This window comes from Manis pentadactyla, chromosome 11, assembly GCF_030020395.1.
Source record: "Manis pentadactyla isolate mManPen7 chromosome 11, mManPen7.hap1, whole genome shotgun sequence".
NCBI classification, from domain to species: domain Eukaryota; kingdom Metazoa; phylum Chordata; class Mammalia; order Pholidota; family Manidae; genus Manis; species Manis pentadactyla.
Genome location: NC_080029.1, coordinates 36,135,057 through 36,158,975, shown reverse-complemented (window position 1 = coordinate 36,158,975; position 23,919 = coordinate 36,135,057). Strand labels below are relative to the sequence as shown.

At 44.1% G+C, this 23,919-nt stretch overlaps 1 protein-coding gene across 6 annotated transcripts; it reads right to left on the bottom strand.

Annotated features, from left to right (window-relative positions):
• Positions 1–890: 890 nt before the first annotated feature.
• On the bottom strand, positions 891–23,680 carry MAX (MYC associated factor X). Of its 6 annotated transcripts, none has more exons than XR_008992469.1 (6): positions 23,433–23,645; positions 22,668–22,694; positions 15,294–15,401; positions 3,625–3,748; positions 3,049–3,149; positions 2,239–2,377 (listed from the first exon to the last, which is right to left on the bottom strand). XR_008992469.1 is itself a non-coding variant. In XM_036906041.2 (5 exons), exons 2-5 carry the CDS (start codon positions 23,466–23,468, stop codon positions 2,190–2,192), a joined length of 456 nt encoding a protein of 151 aa, XP_036761936.1. In that variant the 5' UTR covers positions 23,469–23,492; positions 23,628–23,680; the 3' UTR covers positions 891–2,189. The 6 variants fall into 6 exon arrangements, 3 of the variants coding, with proteins under 3 accessions (XP_036761936.1, XP_036761930.1, XP_036761935.1); XR_008992470.1 differs by having other exon boundaries at positions 3,061–3,149; XR_005028916.2 differs by having other exon boundaries at positions 3,065–3,149.
• Between the last annotated feature and the right edge of the window lie 239 nt (positions 23,681–23,919).

Here is a 23,919-nt window from a genome sequence, read left to right as displayed (position 1 = left end):
ATCACCTGACTTCTCATTCCTGTCTCATTCCTGTTTTGTAAAGGAGAGCCTTTAATACCAGGCATGCTGCACTCCCAGCATCCTTGTTTTCCTTATTGCCAACCATGGTTTTGGGGGTTGGTTTGATGTTACAAGGTGCTTCTTGTAGAAACATGACCCACCTGTCAACTCCCATTAACCAAAAAGAGAGACTATAGATGAGACATCTAATTGATAGGAGCCCCGACACTACCATTCTAAAGGGGATGACAAATCAAAGAACTGATTTGACTTCACTCCTCTCTTGGGTCTAGAAACAGCAGTATTTTCTGACAGCCAGAAAGAAAAACCAAAGCTGAGCTGTGTTCTGGCCATAAATGCTCTTCCTTTCAAGGTCAAACAAGTTCAGGCTGGTACTGGTTCCTAACCTGAGCAGAGTTAACTTAATGCTGTTGAAGCCTCCTTTACCTCCAGCGCTTGGCAGCTCAGCTGCCTCCTCGTAGTATATTGGAACTCTCTAGAAACCCAAAGGTGCTAAACACCAGTCACCTCTGAACTGAGCATTCATTACCAGGAGAAACGCAAACCCACAGCTTTGGGCTCTCAGTTCCTTAAGGGCCACTTAGCAGGAACTGAATCTGGAAATGTTGCCCTGGATAACCCCATCCCTCCTGGAACTTTAAAAGCTTCTATCCAATGAGCAAAGTCACCACCACCGGTTTATCCAAACCTTGCTCTGTCCAGGCTGAGCTGGGCCCTTAGAACAAAGCGGGAATGGCGTTGGCAGGTTCTTCTGCAAGCCCACCTGTGCGACCTCTGCTCTCAGGCTTCCACGCAGGCCCAGTGGCCTCCAAAGGGCTCTTCCCATAACTATCTTGGCCTTTGCAGGGCAAGAACACACCACCACCAAGAAGGATAAAATAAGTTTTTATTTATAGTCTTATAGTAAAGGGGGAAGCCTTAACTTGCAAGACAATTCTTCGGCAGTATGTACAACATACTTTTTATTTCCATGGAATGGAATCAAACACAGACTGAGACTACAGAGTATACTCTAGAAATCAGCAAATGCCAGGAACGGACTAGGAAAAAGACAAAGAAATAAGGCCTAAACACACAAAACCCTTCACTGGGATCTGCTGACCGCAGCCAGAACCAGGGCTGGATCACACAATGGGGACAGGTGCCAGGACAGTTGGAAAGGGGTAGGGAAGCGTCCGCACTGGGGTGCGGGTTTAGTACCAGGTAAATTGCTCTTGGTATTTACATACAAAATCAGTTGGCTCTATTTCTTAGAAATACACATGGAAAGAAAAGATTTGATCATTACTTTATGAATCTGTTGCTCTGTAATACCGACATCATCAGGAAGAGGGACAATTCACTCAAACTTAAATTTCAGTAGCAGGAAATAAATATCAAAACATCATCACTGGCCCTCAATACAAAACCTCTACCCACCCGATCCTCCCTCCCTGTCCCTCCTGCCCCCTGGGGGCCACTGCGTCACTGCTGCTGTCCCCCCATGCTGCACGGGTGTCACATGGCCCTCCCTAAGGCTGGATGAGAGAAGCAGGAGTGAAGCAGGCTAAAGGCCCTGCACTGCCAATCTGTCTCCACTTCCTCTTATACCACAGACTTCTTCAAGGATCTGGTCTTTGAATAGGAGCGATAAATAGCTTTTTAGAAAAAAAATTCCTTAAAAAGAAGGGGTTGGGGCAGGGGGTAATTCTGATTACTCCATACCAGTCATCTTCTTAAAGCAGAGCAGTCCACAGATTCACAGAGTCTGTCAGACAGAGGTGAGGGTGGCCTGGGAGGAGAGGCCCAGAAGGGGTAGGAGGCCTCCGGGCGTGTGCCCAAAGGGCTGGAGGAGCTGGTGGTGGTCAGGACATTGTGTGCTCAGAGGTCCGGCCGGCCGTCTGTCCTCCACAGAAAAAGCTGCCAAGTTGGGGTGTTTTGGTTTAAAAATTCCTGGTGGGGACAGGGAATCCCTGCAGGGAAACGTTACAATGAAAAGAGTGGAAATGGGGAAGGAGAATGAGAGCTGTTGTCCAAGAGCTTCTATGTAAAAATAAAATTAAAACAAAAGAGAAAGAGGAAAAAAACAAAGTCTCTTAAACGGTTCTGAGGGTTCTAAGGATGAACTGAAAGGAGGGTGTGACGACGGAGGAGACAGACAGTTTTTATTGCTGGCCTGCCCCGGGGGCTCAGCTGGCCTCCAGGCGGAGCTTCTTCCTGCTCGGGGGCTCTTCAGGCTCTGACTCCGAGCTGGAGTCCGAGCCGCCATCGAAGGCAGAGATGGTGCTGCCCTTGGCGTTGGTGTAGAGGCTGTTGTCTGAGGAGGGGTAGTTGGTCTGCAGTTGGGCACTTGACCTCGCCTTCTCCAGTGCACGGACTGAAAGGCAACCAAGCAAGCAAGTTACAGCCTTCTGGAGACTGGGGGAGTAACTGAGCCTCAGCTCAGGCTCCAGCTGTTCTGCTGAAGGGCTTGCTGCCCCTGAAGCTCAGGATGGCTCAGAGGTAACTCTCTTTTGATGGCTGTTCCACCACATACTTCATTTCCCTGCTCCTTTCCCAGCCAGACCTGAGGCCCAGGGAACACAGTCAGCCACCCTGCTCTGCCACCCAACCCCAAAGACAAGGCTTGTGATGTCACCGTCCTGCCACAGGAGCCTTGTGTGGGGACAGGAGGGTGAGCTCCTTGTGGGATCCAGCAGTGCCATGACAGAGAAGCTGACCCAGCAATGCCAGGCTCCACAGGATGTGCAGGTCACATGACAGCAGAAAGGATGACGTAACATGTGTCAGCCAAAAAAACCTTTTGGCTTAGCTTTCATGTACAAGATCTACTCAGAAAGACAAGCTGGATGCTTGGAAGCAAGTCACCAATACACACAGAACACCTGGGCCTTTGCCACACAGCCCCTACATGCAGGCTGCTTGGCCCAGCAACCAACCCGCTGCTGCCTCCCTCTCCTCTGCCCATCCCTCGGTTTAGCTCCTCTTGAGCCAGGAAGGGCAACCCACTTGTTTTATTTTACTTTATTTTATTTGAGGTGTTCTAACCCAGGTGGTTACTTGCATTTCCTTTTACTTGCATCTTCCATGAGGGAGGAAGAGAAGTGAATTCCCCAGGAACAAAGAACTTGATCAGCTCTCGCTTTCCCCTGCGGTTGTAGGAAAAGGCGGGTGTGAGCACTGGAGAACAGTATGGGCCTGGCCCATAGGCTGCCCTGATTGGACTACCATTGATAACAGGGAGGGCTCACTGTCCCCGAACACCTGGAGTTTCTGGTACTTATAAAGCACACTCCAATCCAAGGACCTCAAAGCTCTTTTGAGACACCTAATGCTGGGTGTGACCCCTTCTATAGGCAGAGCACCTGAGCCCCAAGAAGGGGAGAGATCAGGTCAGAAAATGGTCTCCAGATGTCTGCTCCCTAACCTCCACTGTTCCCTCACTGGTGGCTCAGGCCCTTCCTCAAGATGGCTGTAACGCTCAACTACTCAGGCCCCAGAAGCAGGACCATGGCTGCTTCAGAGCACATGCTCCGTAACTGGTTCTGACTCTACAGGCCCAGGTGCGAAGCTGACCTGGCCAGAGTGCACAGGGCCGGCTGCCCCGGAGGCTGGAGTGCTCACCTTGCTGCTCCAGAAGAGCATTCTGCCGCTTGAGGTCATCAATATCTTGCTGGTGTGTGTGGTTTTTCCTTCGCATATACTGGATATACTCTGTGGCTTTGTCTAGGATTTGGGCCCGGGATGCCTGTTGCAATATGAGAAAAAGCAAAGGGGACAAAATAAAGACCTAGTTCATATAGTGAGGAGACCATGCCTTTCTGCAACAGCAGCACAGGGGAAACAGAAGCAGGAGGGTGAGGTGGGACAAGGCTGAGGAAAACAGAATTTGCAAGTGGGAGCCTTCCTTGTGCCAGTCAAGGCGCCAAATGCTTTACACAGTTTACATCACCAGCACTCTCTGAGAGTGGGCCTCCAGCAGGAACCTGGGGCTCAGACAAGTTTACTGGTTTATTCAAAATCACCAGCTCGTTGGTGGCAGAGTCCTGATTCACACTCAGGCCTGCCTGACTCCTGAATTTACACTCCTCCCACCCCCTCTGGACCTTCAGACTGCTTTCAAGTCTTTAGACTGGACATGTCAGAAAATATGAAAATGCTACTTAGTTGGAAGCCAGGGCCTGACTACGGGCAGTTGGAGCTGCTCAGGATGGGAGGGGGTATAGAGTTCTCATCAAGCTCAGCCAAGCCCTCAGAGCGTCATTAACTGTGTTCAATTGAGCCATGGCTCTGTTTCAGCCTTCTTGGTCTAAGAGACTTTCATGAACACTGTCAGGGCATTATGTCAACACAGGAAGGGTACAGGATTAGGCCATTTCAGGAAGCAACCACACCCTTACCATGGCTGTGGGTAGCCTAGGCACTGGCCAGTCAGAAGAACAAGTTCATACACCATTACAATGGATGTCGGGTCACCCAACCCCTGGAGATCAAACTTGCTTGGAAGAGTCCCTCCAGATTGCAAACATGGTGAGAGATACTCACGGTCAGGCAGCCAACTGGCTGAATTGGCAGAATGGTACAAAGCCAAGAGAAATGACGCCCAGGTCAAGGCTGTTCAGTAGCTCAAGAGTGGCATTTATGCCACTGAGGTGCCTGAGCAGTGAGTGGCAAGCTACTTACGCAGGGTAGGGCAGTACCTGACAATTCTGCATCACAATCCCCATGGGTTCTAAGCAACCAAAACACAGCAGAAAGGAAAAGGGCAAAGAAAACATTCACACTCAGGCTAGCAACCTAAATCCACTTGTATTAAATCCTGACAATCTCAGTTTATCTACCCCAGGCTGGGGCTCTGCAAGGGCTTAGGACTAGGGATAGTCCTCACAAGTGCTAGAATTTTCAGGCTTTCCTCTTACAGCACTCTGAAGGCAATGGATGGCAACTTGATGTCAGGGTAACCTGACATCAAAAGGAAATTGTTCATATTCAACCATGTTTATCTGGTGCAAACTATGTGCAAGGTACTAAGCAGACACTGTGGGGAAACAAAATGTACTAGTCATGGCTTCTTTTGCCCAGAAGCTTGCTTCCTATTGATAGATGTATCTGCACACAGACAAATCACAGGGAAGTACCAACAAGTGTAACTTGAACAGCACAGATTAGAAAGGCCATGGGAAAGATGGCTTCTGGCTGGGGCGACTGCCTGCTGTGCATCTTGGCTCTGTGTACACACGCTCCCATCTGAAACAGAGGACCCTGGACTAGACTGAGGTGAAATCTGTCGGGAAGGCCACGCTGGCTGGGGAGAATGATGCAGGCAAGGACATGAGGCTGGAAACAGACCAGGTGTATTTCTTTGGTTGAGTTTCCAGCCTATGTAGGAAGAATGACAGTACACAGCAATGGGGGCTCGCAACTCTGGCAAGGCCACTTGAGATGCTAGTTCCCATTTCTGCCAAAGGGGACTTAATAGGGTCTAATTATTAGGTGATAAGAGGAAAAAAATTAAGGCACATAATTAGAGGGAACTAATTAAAATATCCTGCCTCTCTGGATGCTAGAGATGGGATTAAAAATAAATTTTACAGGATGGGTGGCAGAGCACTGAGGAAGACTTTAGGAACCCTGGAGACAAGTGCATTCTAGGCTTGGTCATTAATGGGCTCTGTGACTGCAGACACAGGTCCTTCTCTTCATGGCTAGGCTTTACTCAACCAGAAATTCTCTTAAGACTCCACCGAACTCTCCAAATTCTATGAACTCCATCACTGACTGAATTTGTGTGCGTATGTACATCTCAGTCTCTCTTCAAGTTTGCTTACTTTTTCAACCAGCAGTTCCCAGAAGGCATTATTTAACTATTCATTTACATCTGGGACAAGGGGAAGAAAGCAAAATCACTGAATGAGAGAGCACTTGCAAATATCCAATGCTAATTTGTAATGAATGACCAGACTGAGAGCAGCCGGTGTGCTAACCACATGTTTCTTCACATATTTTTATGGAGGAAACCATAAAGTGACAAATGAGCAGTAAGCATAGCACAACAAACCAAAGAGGGAAAAAGATCGTGTGAGTGATGGAAGTTTCCACTTTTGGGCAGTTTTCAGACAAAAGTAAAATTCATAGATGCTCAGAACACAGAGTGCCTTGGGAATAAGAGGTCCCCAAAGGACGCTGGATTGGGATAAACCCAGCATGAGGCCTCCAGAATGCTCAACACAGTCCTTCCTCCATTCCTGCTGAAAGCAGAAGTACTCCAGGCCACTGGGGTTAACTTTAAAGTAAAAAATAAAAAAATCAGCTTTATTCTGCCCTTCCAGGGTCCTCAACGAGAAATAAAATCCAACAAGAAAAAAATTAAAGCACAAAATACAGAATTCCCCCAAATTTACATATACATCTAGCCCAGAGGAGAAACAGCAAAAAGCTGAAGCTAGAAAATGCTCAAATCCCCTCTTCTCAGCTTTCCAAACCATCCAAGATCATGTAACCAGCCACCCGGTTAATGTGTGAATAGGCCCTTCCTTCCCTTTGTGAGTTTATACCATGTGAACAGTAAACATGATGCTGACAAGAACCCCCATCTTCCTGGCATGGATTATGGAATGGCCCCAGGCTTTCAGTTTCTGTTTTCTGAAATGCACTCAGTCAGCTAAGTTAGCAATCTTCCTGTGAGTGTCACCAAGCAGGACTTGGTAAGTCAATGTATCCACAGATCGACTGTTACCTTTGGACACCCAGTAAGGACCCGAATAATTTTTTTCCTGCTAGCTTTTACAACCAGAAGGCACTAATTCTGATTCTGCCTTTCTGAGCAGAAACGGATCTTTTTAATGGTTTGGACATAGCCCTGAGACAGGATGGACTGTGAGATGGGAGACCCAGAGGTACTGGGCCGGCCTCCTACGTAGCAGTGTGAGCAATGCCAAGTGGCTCCTCAGGCCTCTTTTTCACTCTGGGAGCCATGCGCAGGTTCACCCGACAGGCTCATCAGACCTTGTTCAAAGCCATGGCTGCACACAGCAATCCAAGTAGGTATGGTGACAATGGCAGCAGCTAACGCTATTTGCTAAATGCCAGGCATCCTCACACAACTTTCTGATGTATTATTTCCTGCTTTATAAACGAGGAAACTGAGGCAGAGCTGTAACCTGGCCTAATGTTACATAACCAGTAGATAGTAGAGTCAGGACTTGAATCTAGGCTTAAAGGACACCCACGTTTTGGGAACACAGAGGCTGTGGAACTAATAAAAAAGATTAATAAAACTGCAGGGACGGTGTTGTCAGGCAGAGGAGAATTTACGCAGGAGGAAAAGGACTGTGAGAGTCATCTGACTGGTCTACAAGGTTGCCAGTGAAGACCCTGGTGAGGGTGGTTTCCTCGGAGAAGTGAGGGTTTAGGTAAATCGCTGCCACACAGGTAATGGGGACAGGAGTGAGTTGAAGTTGAAGCAAAGATGAAAACTAGTTTTTAGAATTGGGTTGAAAAAGTTAGAAATAAAAAAAAGTAGTTTGTAATAAGAGCAGCACTGGAGGAAGATTGTTTTTCTTTTTCTTTTAAAGACAGGTGAAAACCAACCACGCTAGCAGAGAAGAACAAATAGGAAAAGCCTGAGGATGCAAGACAGCTTGAGAGAACTGCCCGACCCCTGGCCTTGGGGCCGGGATGTAAACGCTCGAAGCAGGCAGAAACCAAAACAGCAACGGAGAAGACACAGGGTGTCCAAGGGACCCAGCAGGTCCCTGCCCCTTCTCCTGCTGGTGCCTCAACTGCTTGCACATTTGCATCCCTGCCCACAGCAGCAAGGAGACAGTGCAGAAGGCCAACCTGCTTCCAGAAGCACCCACCTGAACAGAACTTGACTTGGGAACAGATTGCACCCACCTTATGTGATGCACCAAGAATTGATTACACATTCCTAATTACAACCCTTAAATAGAATTCGTGCCTCATATCAAACTTACCGAGTATCATAATTCTTCCAAGTGGTAAAGATACCTCAAGACAAATGCTGGGCATAGAAGCTACAGGGCATAAATATGCAAAGAAATGAAAAGCTAACCATTTCAAACAATAAGGCTTCTCTCTCACTTACCAACTTCACATTTCCCTGTATGGCCCCGGAAGATGACTGGTTAGCCAGAGACGGGTAAGATTCCTCAAGGGAGGAACAACCTAAGACAGGCACAGTCGCAGAGGGGTCATCAGGTGAGAAATTGGGGATCAACAGAGGTGAGGCTTAGAACCTCACCCCCCTGTTCTGAGAGAAATCTTCTGCATACGTGGATGTTTTATTGCCCTTGTCTAGCTTGGATTAACACATAGTCTACAGGCACACACCTGATCATCTACATTTGCTCTCTTACAACACTAAACTATGTTTTCTACCTTTATCTCGTATCTACCTACCACTTCAGCATTTTATTAAAAATAATAATAATAAAGAGAGAAATGTGGTATCCACATATAAATCAAGTATAAAAACCAAATGAGTATTCATATTTGAACTGACTGTTTATAGTTCATAATGCATGAGCAAAACCGAAAGTTTCTGTGATGACTGCCCTTGTACTGTTCACCATGTAACTTATTCATTATGTAAGAATTTGTTCTCCATGTAAGAACTTGTTTGTTATGCCTCAGAAGATTGGAGACTGATGAAAATTAGGCTTGGGGTGGATTAATGATTGTGCATTGAGCATTGACTCCCCTATATAGAATTTTATTGTCGTTAACAACCATTTGATCAATAAATATGAGAGATGCCCTCACAAAAAAAAAAAAAAAAAAAAAAAAAATGGACAGACTTCCAATGGTGAAATAAATAAGTAACCGGGATGTAATGTATAGCATAAGGAATGTAGTCAAGATATTGTAACAGCTTGGTAGGGTGATAGCTGGAACATAGAATTATGTATATAAATGTTTTATCACTGTGTTGTACACTTGAAACTAATGTAATGTAATACTGTGCGTCAACTACCCTTCAGTAAAAATAATTATCTAAAAAAAAAAAAAAGAATTGATTACACATACCCAAAGGCTCAAACCCCAGAGTCTGAGTCTAATGAGTATCTTTTTAAGGTCCCAAATGGTTCTTGAAGTAGGTAACACCAATGCTTACGATGACATCCAAAGTTACTAAATCCCATTTAAGGCAGTGGTTCTCAACATTTTTCATATAAGGCAAGAGCTCAACACAGTTGTGGGGTTGTAAACCTTACTAGATAACCTGGATTTGTGCAAAGATCTAAGTTATTTTAGAAAGTGGGTTGGGAGAGGTGAGGAGAAGAGTAGTATCAGCCTGTAACCATTAGGACCAGCACCACTGTTTCCAGGGTCCTAATGCTGATTCAAGAAACAATGGACTTAGCTGTATTTACCACTTTTCCTCTTCACTGTCTAAATCAGATCCTACCAGGCTGATGTTAAAGCTGCCTTGTTCCCCCAAGAACCAAAATGCAGTATCCCAGGGAATGAAAAAAAGAACTATTGCCTGTTTTATTTTGCACTGGTTATTTTAAAATAAAATAAAACCATTATTTTCTGAAACTGCATAAGCTTTCATATACATTAAGGTAAAGGGAGGGGGTATGGCAAAGCCAATGTACACTTAAATTTGAATAAGCCATCTTCTGAAAACAAAAATTAAAGAATTTGCACGGTAAAGTTGCATCTGCATTAAACTAGTTCATTTCAAAATGGAATCCCACATCAACGCCAACAAGGGAGGCTGGAAGGCTGTGGGATCAGAGCCAGCACAGCCACGCGGCCCCTCAAAGGCTTCCTGCTGTCGGGCCCTCCCAGCTGCAGGATCACTTTGTTGATGGGACTATGGAAAGGCAGAGCTATCACGCTCTTTAAAGGGCTTAAATCCAGGAGTCAGACATATTTTAGGGGTCAACACAAATCATGTTTCAAATCTTACTTTCTTTTTTCTTGTGTCCTTTGTAATTTGAAATGAAGACGTATTACTTCCCCATCAAAATCTGACTATGAAGGACAGAAACACACAGTTCCCCCAAAGAAGAAATACAACTAGAAAATAAACATGTGGAAAAAAGGATTTAATCTCACAGGTAATAAGCAAAATACAAAATTAATTACCTTTGGCCTACTATATTAGTCACTCCCTCCAAAAAATATTTTCAGTGACGGTTTTGGTACTCTCAAAACACTACCAAAAGACTAGTCTTTACAATTTGCTTGGAAAAGTAACTGAAAGAAAGAAGACATGAAAACAATCCTCTGGAGAGCATTTTGGCAACACACAGTAAGAAACCAGGTGTTCTTATCCCTGTACTCAACAATCTAACTTCTGGGAATTACTCTATGGAAACAGCCCCCTACACCAAGATGGTCTTCACTACATTACTTAAATTTAAAACACTGGTGGCAACCTAGATGGCCAAGAGAAAACATGCCTGATGACTAAATATGAACACTCTACCATGGAAAAAAAGCATGTTATGACAAACTAAATAACATTTTACCTATGTGAAGCATGCATATGAAGACACCAGAAGTGAACACATGGATTGATAATACTATCATTTCCTTGCTTTTTAGACTCTGTCAATAAAAGCACAGATTTAAAAACAGCAGCTTTTAGGGAGAGACAAAAAAGGAGACAAGTTTCTTTTGATACCCACTTTGAGATGGTACCCAATTTCAGTCATATTAAAATGGGGTCTGGGGTGGATAGAGTGTATCTTTGAACTGCACTTCCAATATGATTGCCACTAGCGACGTGACCAGTCTGAATTACATGTGCTATACATACTCTCTTGAGTTCTAATCTAGTGTAAGAAAGTAAAACATCTCATTAGTATCTTTTAACATATTGATTATATACTGAAGTATATTACTTTTTGATTAGGTTTAATAAAATATATTAAAATTCATTTCACCTGTTACTTCTTTACTGTGTTAACTAGAAATATAACTGCATTTAAATTATATTTAAATGTATATGTGGGCTTACATTAAATATCTATTGGGCAGCCCTTGTCCTAGAATCTCAGAATAAAGGAAAGGTTATAGTTTTGTTAGAGGAAGGGGGGGATGTTTTTTCTTCTTCTCATTTTCTGTAATTTTTGCACTTTTGTTAAAGGACAAAAAGCAAGAGAAATGCTAAAGGGAAGGCCTGGTAGCCAATCCCTGTTCTTCCAAATCTTAAGACAGAAAAGCATTCAGTGGTTTTCTGACCCTCTAGTCTTCCCCACAGGACTGAGCCCTCCCCAACTCTGCACTGCAGACTTCCAGAATGACGGACAAGGCTACTGCCCTCCAGGCGCACACCCTGTAGTCAGGTGAAAAGACTATCATGGAAAGAAGACGCAGGAGAGGCCCTGTGAAGGGCCATGGGGGCTAAAGGGAGAGTGATACAGTGGGCTTCTCAGGCAGGTGAACTATTTGACATGGGTCTTGAAAGCAGGCAGGTGGAGACTGACTGGCAGGGGAGGCCCAGACAGGGAAGGCACACCAGCAGGAGAGAGAGCACAGGCTAGGGAGACCCTGTGAGTTGGGGGTCTTCACTGTGAAACCCGATTTCATCTGGGCAGTAAGGCTGGAGTTGGACCTTGAGTAAAAAACTGAGATAAAGTGAGAATGACATTCCTGGGGAAACATATTGATTACATACTGAAGTATATTACTTTTTGATTAGGTTTAATAAAATATATTAAAATTCATTTCACCTGTTACTTCTTTACTGTGTCAACTAGACAGTAAGGGGAGGAGAAAAAGCAAGAGGAGAAGTTGAGTACCTTATTTAGAGAAGATGGAATGCCAGTCCTTATCTTCACGGGCACTGAAAACTTTGGAGGCTTTTGGCAGCACATAAATACATATTATAAAGAATTCAACAAATCAATACATTCACAGTTGCTAAGCCCAGAGGTTAAGGGAGATTTGGGAAATTATGGACAACAATTTAAGCTGTAGAAAATTTAAGAAGAAAATAATTGTCCATTGGTGTCTGGCCAGGTAATAACTGAGTAATGAGGTGAAATGGGTAGAGTTGTCATTCACATTTCATTTAAAACATAATCCCTCCAGCAGCCCAGATATGATGTAGAAACAGTGCTGCTGAATGAACCGCCTGCCTTTAAAGATGTCCACCAGATGAAGCCTCTCCCAGTACAACATGGCCAGGGCAGACAGGGGCTTCCTTCTCTCAGCTAATAAAGACTCACTCTGCTCCTCACTGTGGGCCAAGCACTGAAGGAAGAAGTATGACCAAAGATGTTTTGTCTGCCTTCATGGTACTTGATACGATGTACTGCAGGAGACAGGGAGCTATTTGGTTTCCACATCTACCTGTTCAGGAAACCAGGACTTACTGGAGATGAAACAGATAAGCTCAGTGTTTTGACCTCTTGTTTGAGGCTCAGCATGTTATCTTATTATTGGTGACTGTCAGTAATAATCCTCTCTCCCAACAAAGGAACAAGACCCTCAAGAGCAGACACCATCTGCTGTAACCTCTACAGCACCCCAATGGGACTTAAAACAGGTGAGCACAGCCGTGATGGCTGCTGCTGTTTTTGTTAAAGGGCTGAGCAAGCCTGCTGCTTCCTCTGGTGCTCTCCCTTCTGGGGACTAGGTACACAGAACTACCAGGTGCCAGGGTCTATGATGGGTCTGAATCAGATCTAAACTCCCCCAAATGCACACGGTAAATAACATAGTCATTTTATGATTATTTACATGTCACAAACTTAATTACTGCAATCCAAATCAAGAATTAGCCAATTTCCTTTGGTTCAAATACCACAGTTTTAAAAAATTGCAACATTTAGTAAGAATTAGGAAGTCTGAGAAACAAAAGCCTTCTATTATACTCCCCACAGCACCTGTGGAAGAGTGCTGGCAGAAAAGAATGCTGAAGATGGGGGCATTCCAATGGAAGGGGGGTTCCTTTATTCATACTCAGTGTGAAATACTTCAATTGTAACACAGGACAGGATTCTGCAATCAGAAAGGCCCCTGGTAAATTCCCACGCTGGGGCAGTTGATGGGCTCCACAGAACATGGCCCCTTGACCACTCCTCTCCCCTAGCTTTGCTCTTCTCTGACCCTATCTCCTGCCACCATCCCTTCACTCATTCCACTCCAGCCCCTCTGACTGCTCTTCTCCTTGATGGGCCCAGCAGTGCTCCCTGGTTCCTGCCTCTGGGCTATCACACTCACCTTCCCTCCACCTGGAATGCTCATCATCAGGTAGATGCACAGTTCCTTCCTTCATTTCCTTCACATCTTTACTCAAATGTTGCCTTGCCAGTGAGTTTTCATGTCTGCCCTAATGAAAACTGCAATCCTTCCTTCCCTGTTTAGTTTTTTTCCACAGCACTTACCTGACATATTATACGTATTTTTAATTATTGGATCCTTTTCTGTCTTTCCTTACAAGAGTAACAACTTTTGCTTTTGTCTGTTTTGTTCATTGTATTCCTAGTATCTGGAAAAGTGGGAGGTATGTGGCAGAACCTTAATAAATATTTGTTGAACGGAGTCAGTGAATAAATGAATAAATGGGCCACAATGAACAACAAATTATTTAGTTTTAAGGCTAGCAAATTCAAACTGTCAACTTCCTTGAAGAAAGACAATATTTAGGATAACATGGTTTTAAGGACTTAAGGAAGAATGTTATGTCAATGTAAAATAGGCTGGGTTTTAGCTGAACTCCTATGACCCGCCTCTACCAAAGTGTTCTCAAACTTGAGAATGCCTAGGAGTAACCTGACTACTTGTTATAAACACAGATTCCCCAGGCCTGCCTCCGGAAAGGCAGATGCAGTAGAGATTTCGATGTGGGTGGACCACAGGCTACCTCTTGGGAAACACTGCCTTGGCACCACTCCTAGTTAGAAGTGAGGCTCCAGAAGGCAGCTCTTCTCCATTTAGTTCACCAAAGCCATTTTAATTGATACCATGACATATGAATATGAATAAATACTGACTGTCAACAGCTCAGACAAGCACAAGAGATAATCCTTTGCACCTATGTCCTTTGACTAAAAGGGTGAGTCTCCTCATCATAAAGATTTCCTGTGGTGCTTAGACAGTGTTGTGCCCAGGAATGTAGTTATTCCAGGTTAAGTACCTTGGTCCAAGGCCATTAAACCAAGTCCACACTAAGTAGGCCTAACCCATGGCAGATTCGGGTTTTGCAATACTAGGAATTCAAATGGCCAGTTTTGTTTTCTCATAAAGGTCAGACCTACCCCACGCTTCAGCCACACCTTAGATAAGGTATAAAGCACAAGACTTACGAGAGTGACAGTATAAACAGAATGAAACCATAATGGTTCTGAATTTGATTATGGATAACCAAATGAACTCAGGAGACCCACCATGGAGCTAAACCAGGAGATCCACTGAAGGCATACCCAAGAGCAATGACTTTTCTTAAAATGGCTCCTCTTTAAACAATAGATCATTAAACCAAAAAACACAGGTCCTCTTCCCAGTCTGCTGCTTAACCACTGAACTGCTGCAGAGCAACCAGCTAGGTTTTGTGTCAAGGGCGGACCTGTGCAAACAGACGTTTCCTCCAAGATCCAAGGAGTGACCCCAACCCATAAGTTTTTTACTCAAAGCCTCAAACTTTGTTTTGCAAACATAGTAACAGCCGGTGCCTACCTCTCCAGGGAAAACATAGTTTTTGGAAGGCGACCAGTGGGCTGAGGAAGGGGGAAGAGCAGTTATTTTTCTCTTCCATTTCATGTGAACATGTCTCTTTACTCAAGTCTTTTGTCCCATAGCTTAAATAAAGTGCTCTTTATACACCTTTGAAGTAACCACTGTGGGACTGAGCTATCACTAGTATGCAGGTTGGTTCACATACACTCCTGGGAGTTTTCATTTAAAAGAAGTACTAACTTTGAAACATACAAGAGAAATTCTCATGGAGGTCTAGGGACTCACTGTCCTCAGGAATCCTTAGTGTTATCCCAACTACTGTGGGCTCCTCTCTATACTACAGTGTGTACTTATAACAATTTGTTGAATCAGGAATTTATTATAAATAATACTAATCTTGAAAGACAACTCCTACTGATGTCTGACAAGCAGCACCGTGACATCAGACACTGTTTGCCAAGGGTAAGCTAAGGAGATGAGGTGCGTAATGGGCTCCAGGAATAAAAAATTCAGGGCACCATTATCACCTGAATGCCTTGACTCTACTTCTTCCCACATAGGTGAGTGCCTTATTAAGCCCTACAGCAAGTACAAAGTTAGTAGTGGCCAACCAGCTTTCTCAATAAACTCACCTTTTCTCCTTGGAGTGATGGGACAGAGTCCCGCAAACTGTGAAAGCTGTCTTTGATGTGGTCCCTACGTTTTCGTTCCAGTGCATTATGATGAGCCCGTTTGTCAGCCTAGAAGAATGGGAGAAACATATTAGCAATGTGCCTCCTTTTGCTTGCTACAGGTAGGTGGGGTACAGCCTGGAAGTATACAGTCAGCACTGTCCCTGGAGACTGGACTGGGAAGGATTAGTCGAGGTGGGAGTCAGGAGTCTCCAGAATTAGGCACTGCTAAAGGGGAAGAAACGGGTGAGCAAGGGTTGCAACAGGAACATCCAGAGTAGCTCGATGCATCCAGCTCATGCATAAGTAAAATAAAAGTTATTCACGGGGACAAAGTGTTACTCTCCTGCAACATCACCCCTCCCCCACGACTTCATTATGTGACAGAACAGCTGCCAATCCATGGCTGGGAGGTGACCAGGAAAAAGCTTAAGTGGGCCCCTTCGCAAGATCTGATCACCCCCACTGTAAGAGATTCCCCATGGCGGGTACCCGGGAAAGGAGTTAGGGCATGGTACAGTGCTTCTTTCCATGTGAAGCCCGTCACCAAGAGTCTGCTCTGGTCTCTAGCGTGATGAAAGGTACGCATTTAAGACCCTGCTATTTCATACCACAGGAACTAAAACCTCTAGAAAACCCCGATCCATGAATCTGAGATCACTATGAGAGAGTTGATATAGATGCCAACTGCACTCTGAGTTCCCTTTTTTTAAAGTGTACCCAAGGTGCTGTCCTGCCAAGGGCTCTGCTGGACACAGGCTGTGTCAGAAAGATAGCTCTCAGACAGCAAATCTTCTGACACCTCCATGCTCTGAATACATTTCCTAAGGTACCAGTGGCAGGTCATCCTTATTTGGCAGTATCTAAATACCCAAGGACCAAAGTCTTTATCCTATCCTGCTTAGAATCACAAAGAAGTACAATGAAACTGGAGAAGGATTGAGACTGCCGACAAATCAGGAATGGCAAAATAGACTGATTTCAAGCAAAAGAAACAGTTCCAAAAGGCACCGCAAGGCAGCTTCTGCAGGTCCCCAAAAAAGGGCATTCCCTCTAACTGGAACCCACATGCTTACTTAACCCAAAGCAAAAGCTTTATCACATATACACTTTGGGAATTATGGAAAATAATATACTCTGAGAATTTACCCTGAATACACAAGGTTGCAATGAGCAAACCTAAATAAAGAACAGGTCTGTATATGTGTGATTCAGGTAGTTTTAATCTACCTGGACGGCACCAGGAATTTTAAGAATGAAGCAACAAGGGTAAATAACTTGGCTTAGCACAAGAATGCCTCAAATGAATCCTTGTATAAGACAAGATGCACAACCAAAAATCTATGAAGACGAGTAAAGGGAATGAAAGGACTTGAAATTCTATTATCTAATCCTAAAAGTCTGAGGAGGCCGGGAGCAACTGCAGTCATTTTAGTTACTTCCTGGTCTCAAGCACAACACCTCACCTACAGTTCTCTTGAACTGGACACCTGGTTCCCATCACAGCCATGTTTCTCCACAGCACAGCACTCCCTTTCAGGGCAGGTGCCTGGAGCACTTCTGAAGCTCTCCTAATCTTATTAAGCCTGTATTCACTGAAAAATGAGTACTCAACACCAGTGATACTTGGAATTTATAAGGAAACTGAGGGAATGATCAAGCGGGGATGCCAGTAACCTGAGGCTGGAGTAAGTAAGTAGGCTGTTATATAACATTAGATCAAGAAAACCACAGACGCGTTCTAACAACAGTATGAAACAGCGTGAAGGAATTAAACATTTTTAAGTACCTAGTCCTTTTCTAACTTACTGTTCCCTCTAGTCATCTACACAGGTAATTGGGGCTGGGTTCTAACCTGGACTACACCTAAAGAGCTTAGAAGACTGAAAGATAGAATTTGGCATCTATCTGCCTCTACTGTGTTTGCTACATACTCCGTGACATGGTTTATTTACATGTAAATTAATTGCCCAGCTTTGGTCTCCAGCAGCAGCCCAAGATAACTCCTGTCTACTAAATCACCCTGATTCCTGGCCTGCCTCCCAGCTTAAGAGCTGTGCACAGAAGCAGTGACACCAGAGTTACCCACAATCCCTTCTGTTGCTACCAATAAAATTCTAATTGCCTGTTTTCTTTCTGGGAGAGCCCTGCAAATCTCAAAAGGCTAGAATCAAGTTGGATTTGGTTTCACTCAGGCCTACCCTGGGTGGAGCTAGGTATAATCCAACACCGAAATCATCCCCACAATGCACTACCCCCCTTCCCATTCATGAGCCCTGAAGAGACTCAAATGGACAAGTCTTTTGGTTGGAGGATTGTACTGAACTTGGCTGTGGACCATCAGCAGAAATCTTGGCTTCTCATCTGGGGAATCAGCCAAGTTTGAGAAGCTGGCTCAACAAGGAAAGGCAGCAGTCCACTGCCTGGTAGAAAGCCTAGGCTGGAGATTGTTGTTCTCAAAGTAGTGGGTGGAATTTCTGTGGTGGTTCCAGGCCCCATTTAACTAGCAGAAGAGTAGAATCTTAGACCAATCCTTGCTGCCATGTTCATTCCAAGCTGCTACACTTAACCAGTTAATTTTAAAGCTCTCAGAGACAATGGCAATGAGCTGTTTTCTCCCCCAAGCCTCATTTCAAAGAGCAAGTTAAAAATATGTAGAACTAACATGCCTAATTCCAGGCAACTGAATTAATGATACCTTTAGTGGCCTCAAAGAGCCTAAGAAAGACCTTTACACAAGGCTGAGAATTCTGTTTGGGAAACATTTTCAAACCACAGATCCATCCAGTCTGATAGCACTGCTTCCTGCTTTCCCCTCCACAGTGTATCCAAATGGAGGGCAGTCTTATCACTGCTTTGTTAAGTGTCTTTCCTTGCTGACAACCCTTTTTGGAAGGGTCAAGATTTCAGAGTTGAGAATGAAAAATCAGGTGAAGACTCCCCCATGTACAGCTCAACTCAGATGAGCCAGCCTTCTCTTGGCTGTACTGAGACAGTGAAAACAAGTAGTACCCAACAAATTCTAGGAGACCACAGAAGTATTCCTGGGCTGCACAGCAGGCCCCCAAATGCTTCCCCTATGCAGCAGCAGTGTCTGGATGCCACCGCTCTTCAAGAACTGGACTTGCAGTTTCTGCCAAAAGCCCTTCTTCCTTTAGCCATCCCAGGCTAACAGCAACACTGAAGGGCTGTGAGTACTGAAGAGTGGCCCCCACATGTTCAACAGGAAACTCCAGCACCAAATCACTTCCAGCTTTGACATCTCTGCCAAGGTTTTTACTCAGTCAAGTTTATTATTTCTACCAAACTTTCCATACTGGCTGCCAGAATAAAAACCTTCACCTACAATTTGTCCATCTCTGATACTAACAAGCACATGTATCTTAAGTGTTGTTAAATGTTGAAAGCAAGCATTAGTTTGTTAGCCAAGAAGTTGCTAAACTGGCAGGAGGCCATTCAAGCTAAGGAGGTCTGTTTAAAATTGAGGATAGTCTCTTTGAATTATTTCCTTCCAATTTATTGCATTGAGAATACATCTTCATTCAAAGCAGTACATCAATCAGTTTCTCCCAAGTTCTAGGTAGGCAAATAGCATAGGGAAATAAATGCTCCATTATTCAAGGATTTACAGGGTTTCTCCTGAACAATGCCATTTCTTTCAGGCTACCTGACAACTAACCCTATCTACAAGAATCATCTCAATTTCAACACAGGAAATTCTCAACCTATATGAAATTAGTTGCCCACTAAACATTTACTGCCTTGAAGAATTTTAAAGTTCGCACTTTAGAGAGAAGGTAGTTATGCTTATGATTATTAATTAGCTACTTTTATTAAACAACAACACTAGAACCAAAGACTCAAAATTCTCATCAGAAAATATCTATTACTTCTGATGGGAAGCAGACAGAATAAAACAACTGCTAAGCAACTTAATTCATGTTAATCAACATAAATTGCAACATGAAATAATGGGAAGGTAAGATAAGAAACATACCAGGGTTCTTAATAAGAAAATACAAATTTCAACTTTGTAACACCTCTCCTGCTTGAAGACAATTGTCTGGTATACATTCTAACATCTAAAAAATACATGTATTTTCAAGGCTTTTTTAAAAAAAATCAATTGGTGCCTAGAGAACTTGGAAACACTTCTATACAATTATGCCATCATACCATAGCCATTTAAGAGGAGAATGTCTTGATCAGGAAATTTTAAAACTGAAAACCAAGCTGGATTCCTTGATCAACTATTCCCCCATTATTGGCATCTTGGAAGAAAAAAAACCCTTTCAAATCTAAGAGCACCCTTTACTTTAACAAGCAGGATTATTTAGGAATCAAAACTCTCTTTTCCGCATCACTGTCAACACTCTAAGCAGACACAAAGTACATGCATCACGCAGCAGTTTTGCCACACATTAAATCCAGGTAAAACAGACAGTAGTGTCATGAGTAAATTCCAGTCTCAAAGGTAACCAAGATCATTCCCTTCTGAAAACTTTGCAATTTCTAAGGTAGCAAAGAACTCTGAGATATTAAAAATATTTCATACGAGAGAAAGGTCCAGAAGTGGAACTGTATTTAAACCTCCTCACAGGTATATTGTAATTGCAACACTGTCATGAGGAATAATACAACAAAAGACTCTGGGTTTCCTGGCTAACACACTAACTCTACATTTTTGTATACTTTACTTCTTTCTAAAAGGAATTTCCCAAACAAAAGAAGGTTCACTTTGCGTGAAATATACCTGCCTCAGAAAATTATCTTTAAAATGCAAACTTGTCTCTTAAAAAAATAATAAAAATAAGATAACATGGGTGGGACTGCGAAATGTATTGAATTTACTACTAAGAATATTGTTTGGGGTTACTTCCTTTAATAAAGCTTATTGGTCACTGGAGAAGCTGTTTTCCGTTTGCACTACGGCAAAAGAAAAAAATATTCAGCAAATCGGTTTCACTTTCTGTTATACTTAGCTTCATTTCCTAATTCTGTTCTTGCTGAGCATCCTGCATTTCTCATTTGTAAGGCCACAGATGTTGTAGTGACATTATAAAATGTGAAAGAATGTCTCTTTTTATATTAGGACCCACAGACTTTCCCAAACAAACTTTTTAAAAGTCCTAAATATCTGGTTGTTCAGAGTCCACATCCTTTTCTGAACTAAGGCAAAGCTTAAGAATAATTTCCCCCAAATTTTAAAAATTATATTATTATCTATACATCTATACATGTTTACATCTGTCAGGAAGTAAACAGATGTATTCACAGAGAGAAAAACCAGAATCCTTTTTACCCTATAATGGTACACAATAATTGTTTGATATACTATCTAATTTGTCTATTGTCTATTGTTTCTTCTCTCCATACTGTTGTGACTATCGTGTGCTAGATAATATTTAAAAGTCTCAGCAAGTAGATATGTGAAATTAAAAACAAAAGATCAAACCCATACCCACTGCCCACCCCCCAAAATTAAAGGGAAAAATCCTAGGCACTTTAACACCAAATTAAAAATATCTAGACAAACCGATGAGATTAGCATTCTAGGAGAGTGGAAACATCTTAATAATTAGTAATGAATTTATATCAATACCCAGGTGGGTGGATACCTCCTAAAGCAGAAAGCTTTCAAGAACTGTAAATGGAAGTTTCACAAAGAAAACTTTCTTTCACTGTTAAACCAATGTAATTCCAATTCAAATGATGATTCTGTAAAGGAAGCCTAACACCCATCCCTGACCAAGCCCCGGGGCAAATTTTTATAAATGGAGACTTAGGAGAAAAAAAATGTTTTAAATAAACTGGGTCCCAAACATGAAGCTCCATGCTCTCATTATTAAGGATAATAGTAACTGAAAGAAAAGGAATTGTTATGAATGTAAATATAAGTATCTGACAATATTTCAAGGAGAAAGGAAACAAAACAAGTTCCTTTTAGTGACTATTACCCAGGGGTAATTTTTAAGACCAACTGGAACAACTGCATCCTCTGATCTTACGCAAATACCAACTCTTAATAAATTAAGTTTTTCTTAATGCCTACATGTTTGAATAACCTGCAGAATCTTTGCTTGCTCTAATGAAGCGAAGGTACAAGTAAGAGGGCCTGCTTTTATCCTGCGGTAATTAAATTCTTAGGCCATGGGTATCAAAGTGGCACCCTACAAATTCTGACATGCCTCCAAACAACTTGACTGTTTCACAGTCATTTTAAAAATCAGAAAAATAACATTAAAAATATCTGGGTTTCCAGTCTTCGTTTAAAAAAGTAGGAAGATCTGGCAACACTGAGCCCTCACTCCCATATAACCACCATCCCTTGGAGTTCAGTGGATAACTTCAGAAAAGGCATGCTGTCTAGTACCCCAATTTACCTCTGCTTTCTACTTTAGTGCCTGCGCTCCCCAGAGGCATCTGAATTTTTTATCCCCATTCCCTACACTTTGTACCGTTTGCATTAATCAAGTATCAGACACTCTGACAGACTTATTTCTCTTCCCCTCTCTGATTTTGTGTCTATTCTTTTTGTCTTTCAGTATTTATTCATGGAACATCCACACTACTGTCTCAGACTCCAAAGACATGAGACTAGTGTCTATCTAAATCCACACACCGATCTACTTGAGAACATTAACATCACAACACTGAGAAACTACTGGTAACACTGTATGGTCTCAACCATTACCTTTTAGCAAACCTATCTATGCAATGCTACCCTTTTTTCAACAGTTTTTCTATTTATACCTCTCCTACAACTCAAATAGCCGGACAATAGGCTGTATGTGACTTTTTTCATATTCAACCTTTGGCTCCTCTACATTTCTAATTTCTGTATTGGAGTAATACCATCTTGTACTAGATTCTACAGGTCTACAGTCACATAACTTTAAAGGTGATTTTTTTCCCACGTGTCTTCAGCTTCACACAAATAGTTTAGAACTTATTTGTTGCAAAGTAAATCTGACTACTTTGCCCTGAAACTACTACTACAGTTTACTTCAGAATGCCGTTTCTCATTTCCCCCAGTGACAGCTAGTCCCCCATCTGAAAACTACAGAACGACTCATTTCTTTGAATACAGCTCCTCTCATTCACCTACAGTCACTTACAACGCAGCACCAGAGAATCTAGAATTATGAGATCTGCAAACCCGCCCTCCCATCTAGAACCCCAGAACCAGAACAAGGCCCCGCCTCACCTTAGCGGTTAACAGGAGAGTTTACTACTATATTAAAAGTAACAGAACGATCTCTCTTTTTCTCTCTGACCCCAAAAAGGATTAGAACTGAACGGAAATGAAAATGAAATGGAGAGTAGGAGACGTACCGCAGATTGAAACCTCGGTTGCTCTTCCTGAAATAAGAGAGAAAAAAAAAATAGAAAATATAGAAGTTATTTTTACACTTCACATTCAATAATAAGAAAGAAAATGCCGGCGGCGAAGGAAGCGGCGGGTGGGGAGTCAGCCCGACACCCCCCTCCCCACCCCACGCCCCCATTCCACCGCCCCCAGCGGGATCCGGTAGCGAGGTTGGGGGGTCCGGAGCACCGCCCCTCCTTCCGGGATCCGACCCCGGCAGGAGAGGGTGCAGATCACTGTCTCCTCCCCTCGCACTCAGCTCGGGGCATCTGGGCACTCCCAACCCCTCCCCACCCCTCCCCACCCTCCCTCATCCCACAGGATCCGTGGGTCACGGGAGAAGCGGATCGCGGACCGAGGGGACAGGTCCCGAGCGCCGTCCCCCTCTCCAGGATCCGGACAATGGGATCCCGGGCGCACCTCGTCCCAGTCCCCCGGATCCTGAGCGGGATAGGGTGGGAGCGGGAGGCCGCGCACCCTCCTGCACTGGGGAAGGTTCGGGGCGGGGGGGGGGTGTCCCAGAGGCCGCGTGTCTTCTCCCCACCTCCAGCCTCAGAAGGCCTCTCCGGCCAGGAGCCGGGACGGGAGAGCGACGGAGGCGGTCCCGGCCCAGGGGGAAGTGGCAGGAGGCGGCGGCTGCCCGGCCCCCTGCCGCCGTCGCCCCGCTGAAAGCCCCGACCACTGTCCCCGCCTGACAACCCGCGCTGGAAGGAAAAAGCCCTAGGACTCACGTCGCTCTCCACCTCGATGTCATCGTTATCGCTCATTTCCTACGGCCCAGGGAGCGGCCACTGCAGCGGCGGCAGGGAAGGGGGGGTAGAGGGGAGGGGGAAGTCACTGACAACAACAAGCCGAGTCCCCCCCCCACACACTCACTCACTCACTCACTCGCTCTCTCACTCACTCACTCACTCACACGCACTCACACACACAACACGGGCGAGAACCACCTCCTCACTGCAGCACCGGATCAACGGCGGCACGCACGCCCGGTTGGCCCTCTGCCACGTGACGCTCGTTACGCTGGGGCAGCCGAGACTTGTAGTTTTCGTCCCTGCACTGACAGTGCAGCTAGCTCCAGAAAAACTACAACTCCCATAAGGAGTTGCGTCCAGGGGTCCTCAGAAAAGCTTATTGACGGGCCCAGGGCACCTGCGTGTCTTGTAGAGAGGGGCGGGGAGACAAACGGCGCGGAGCCTGCTGGGACTCGTAGTCCGC

What these genes read in the sequence shown, in the direction of transcription:
- MAX (XM_036906035.2), bottom strand. Translation starts at nt 23,468, where the DNA reads ATGAGCGATAACGATGACATCGAGGTGGAGAGCGAC. An exon ending in CATCACTCCAAGGAGAAAAG is followed by an intron (nt 3,749 to 15,293) that starts GTGAGTTTATTG and finishes ATATTGCAACAG; the next exon opens with GCATCCCGGGCCCAAATCCT. An exon ending in TGCTCTTCTGGAGCAGCAAG is followed by an intron (nt 2,378 to 3,624) that starts GTGAGCACTCCA and finishes GTTGCCTTTCAG; the next exon opens with TCCGTGCACTGGAGAAGGCG.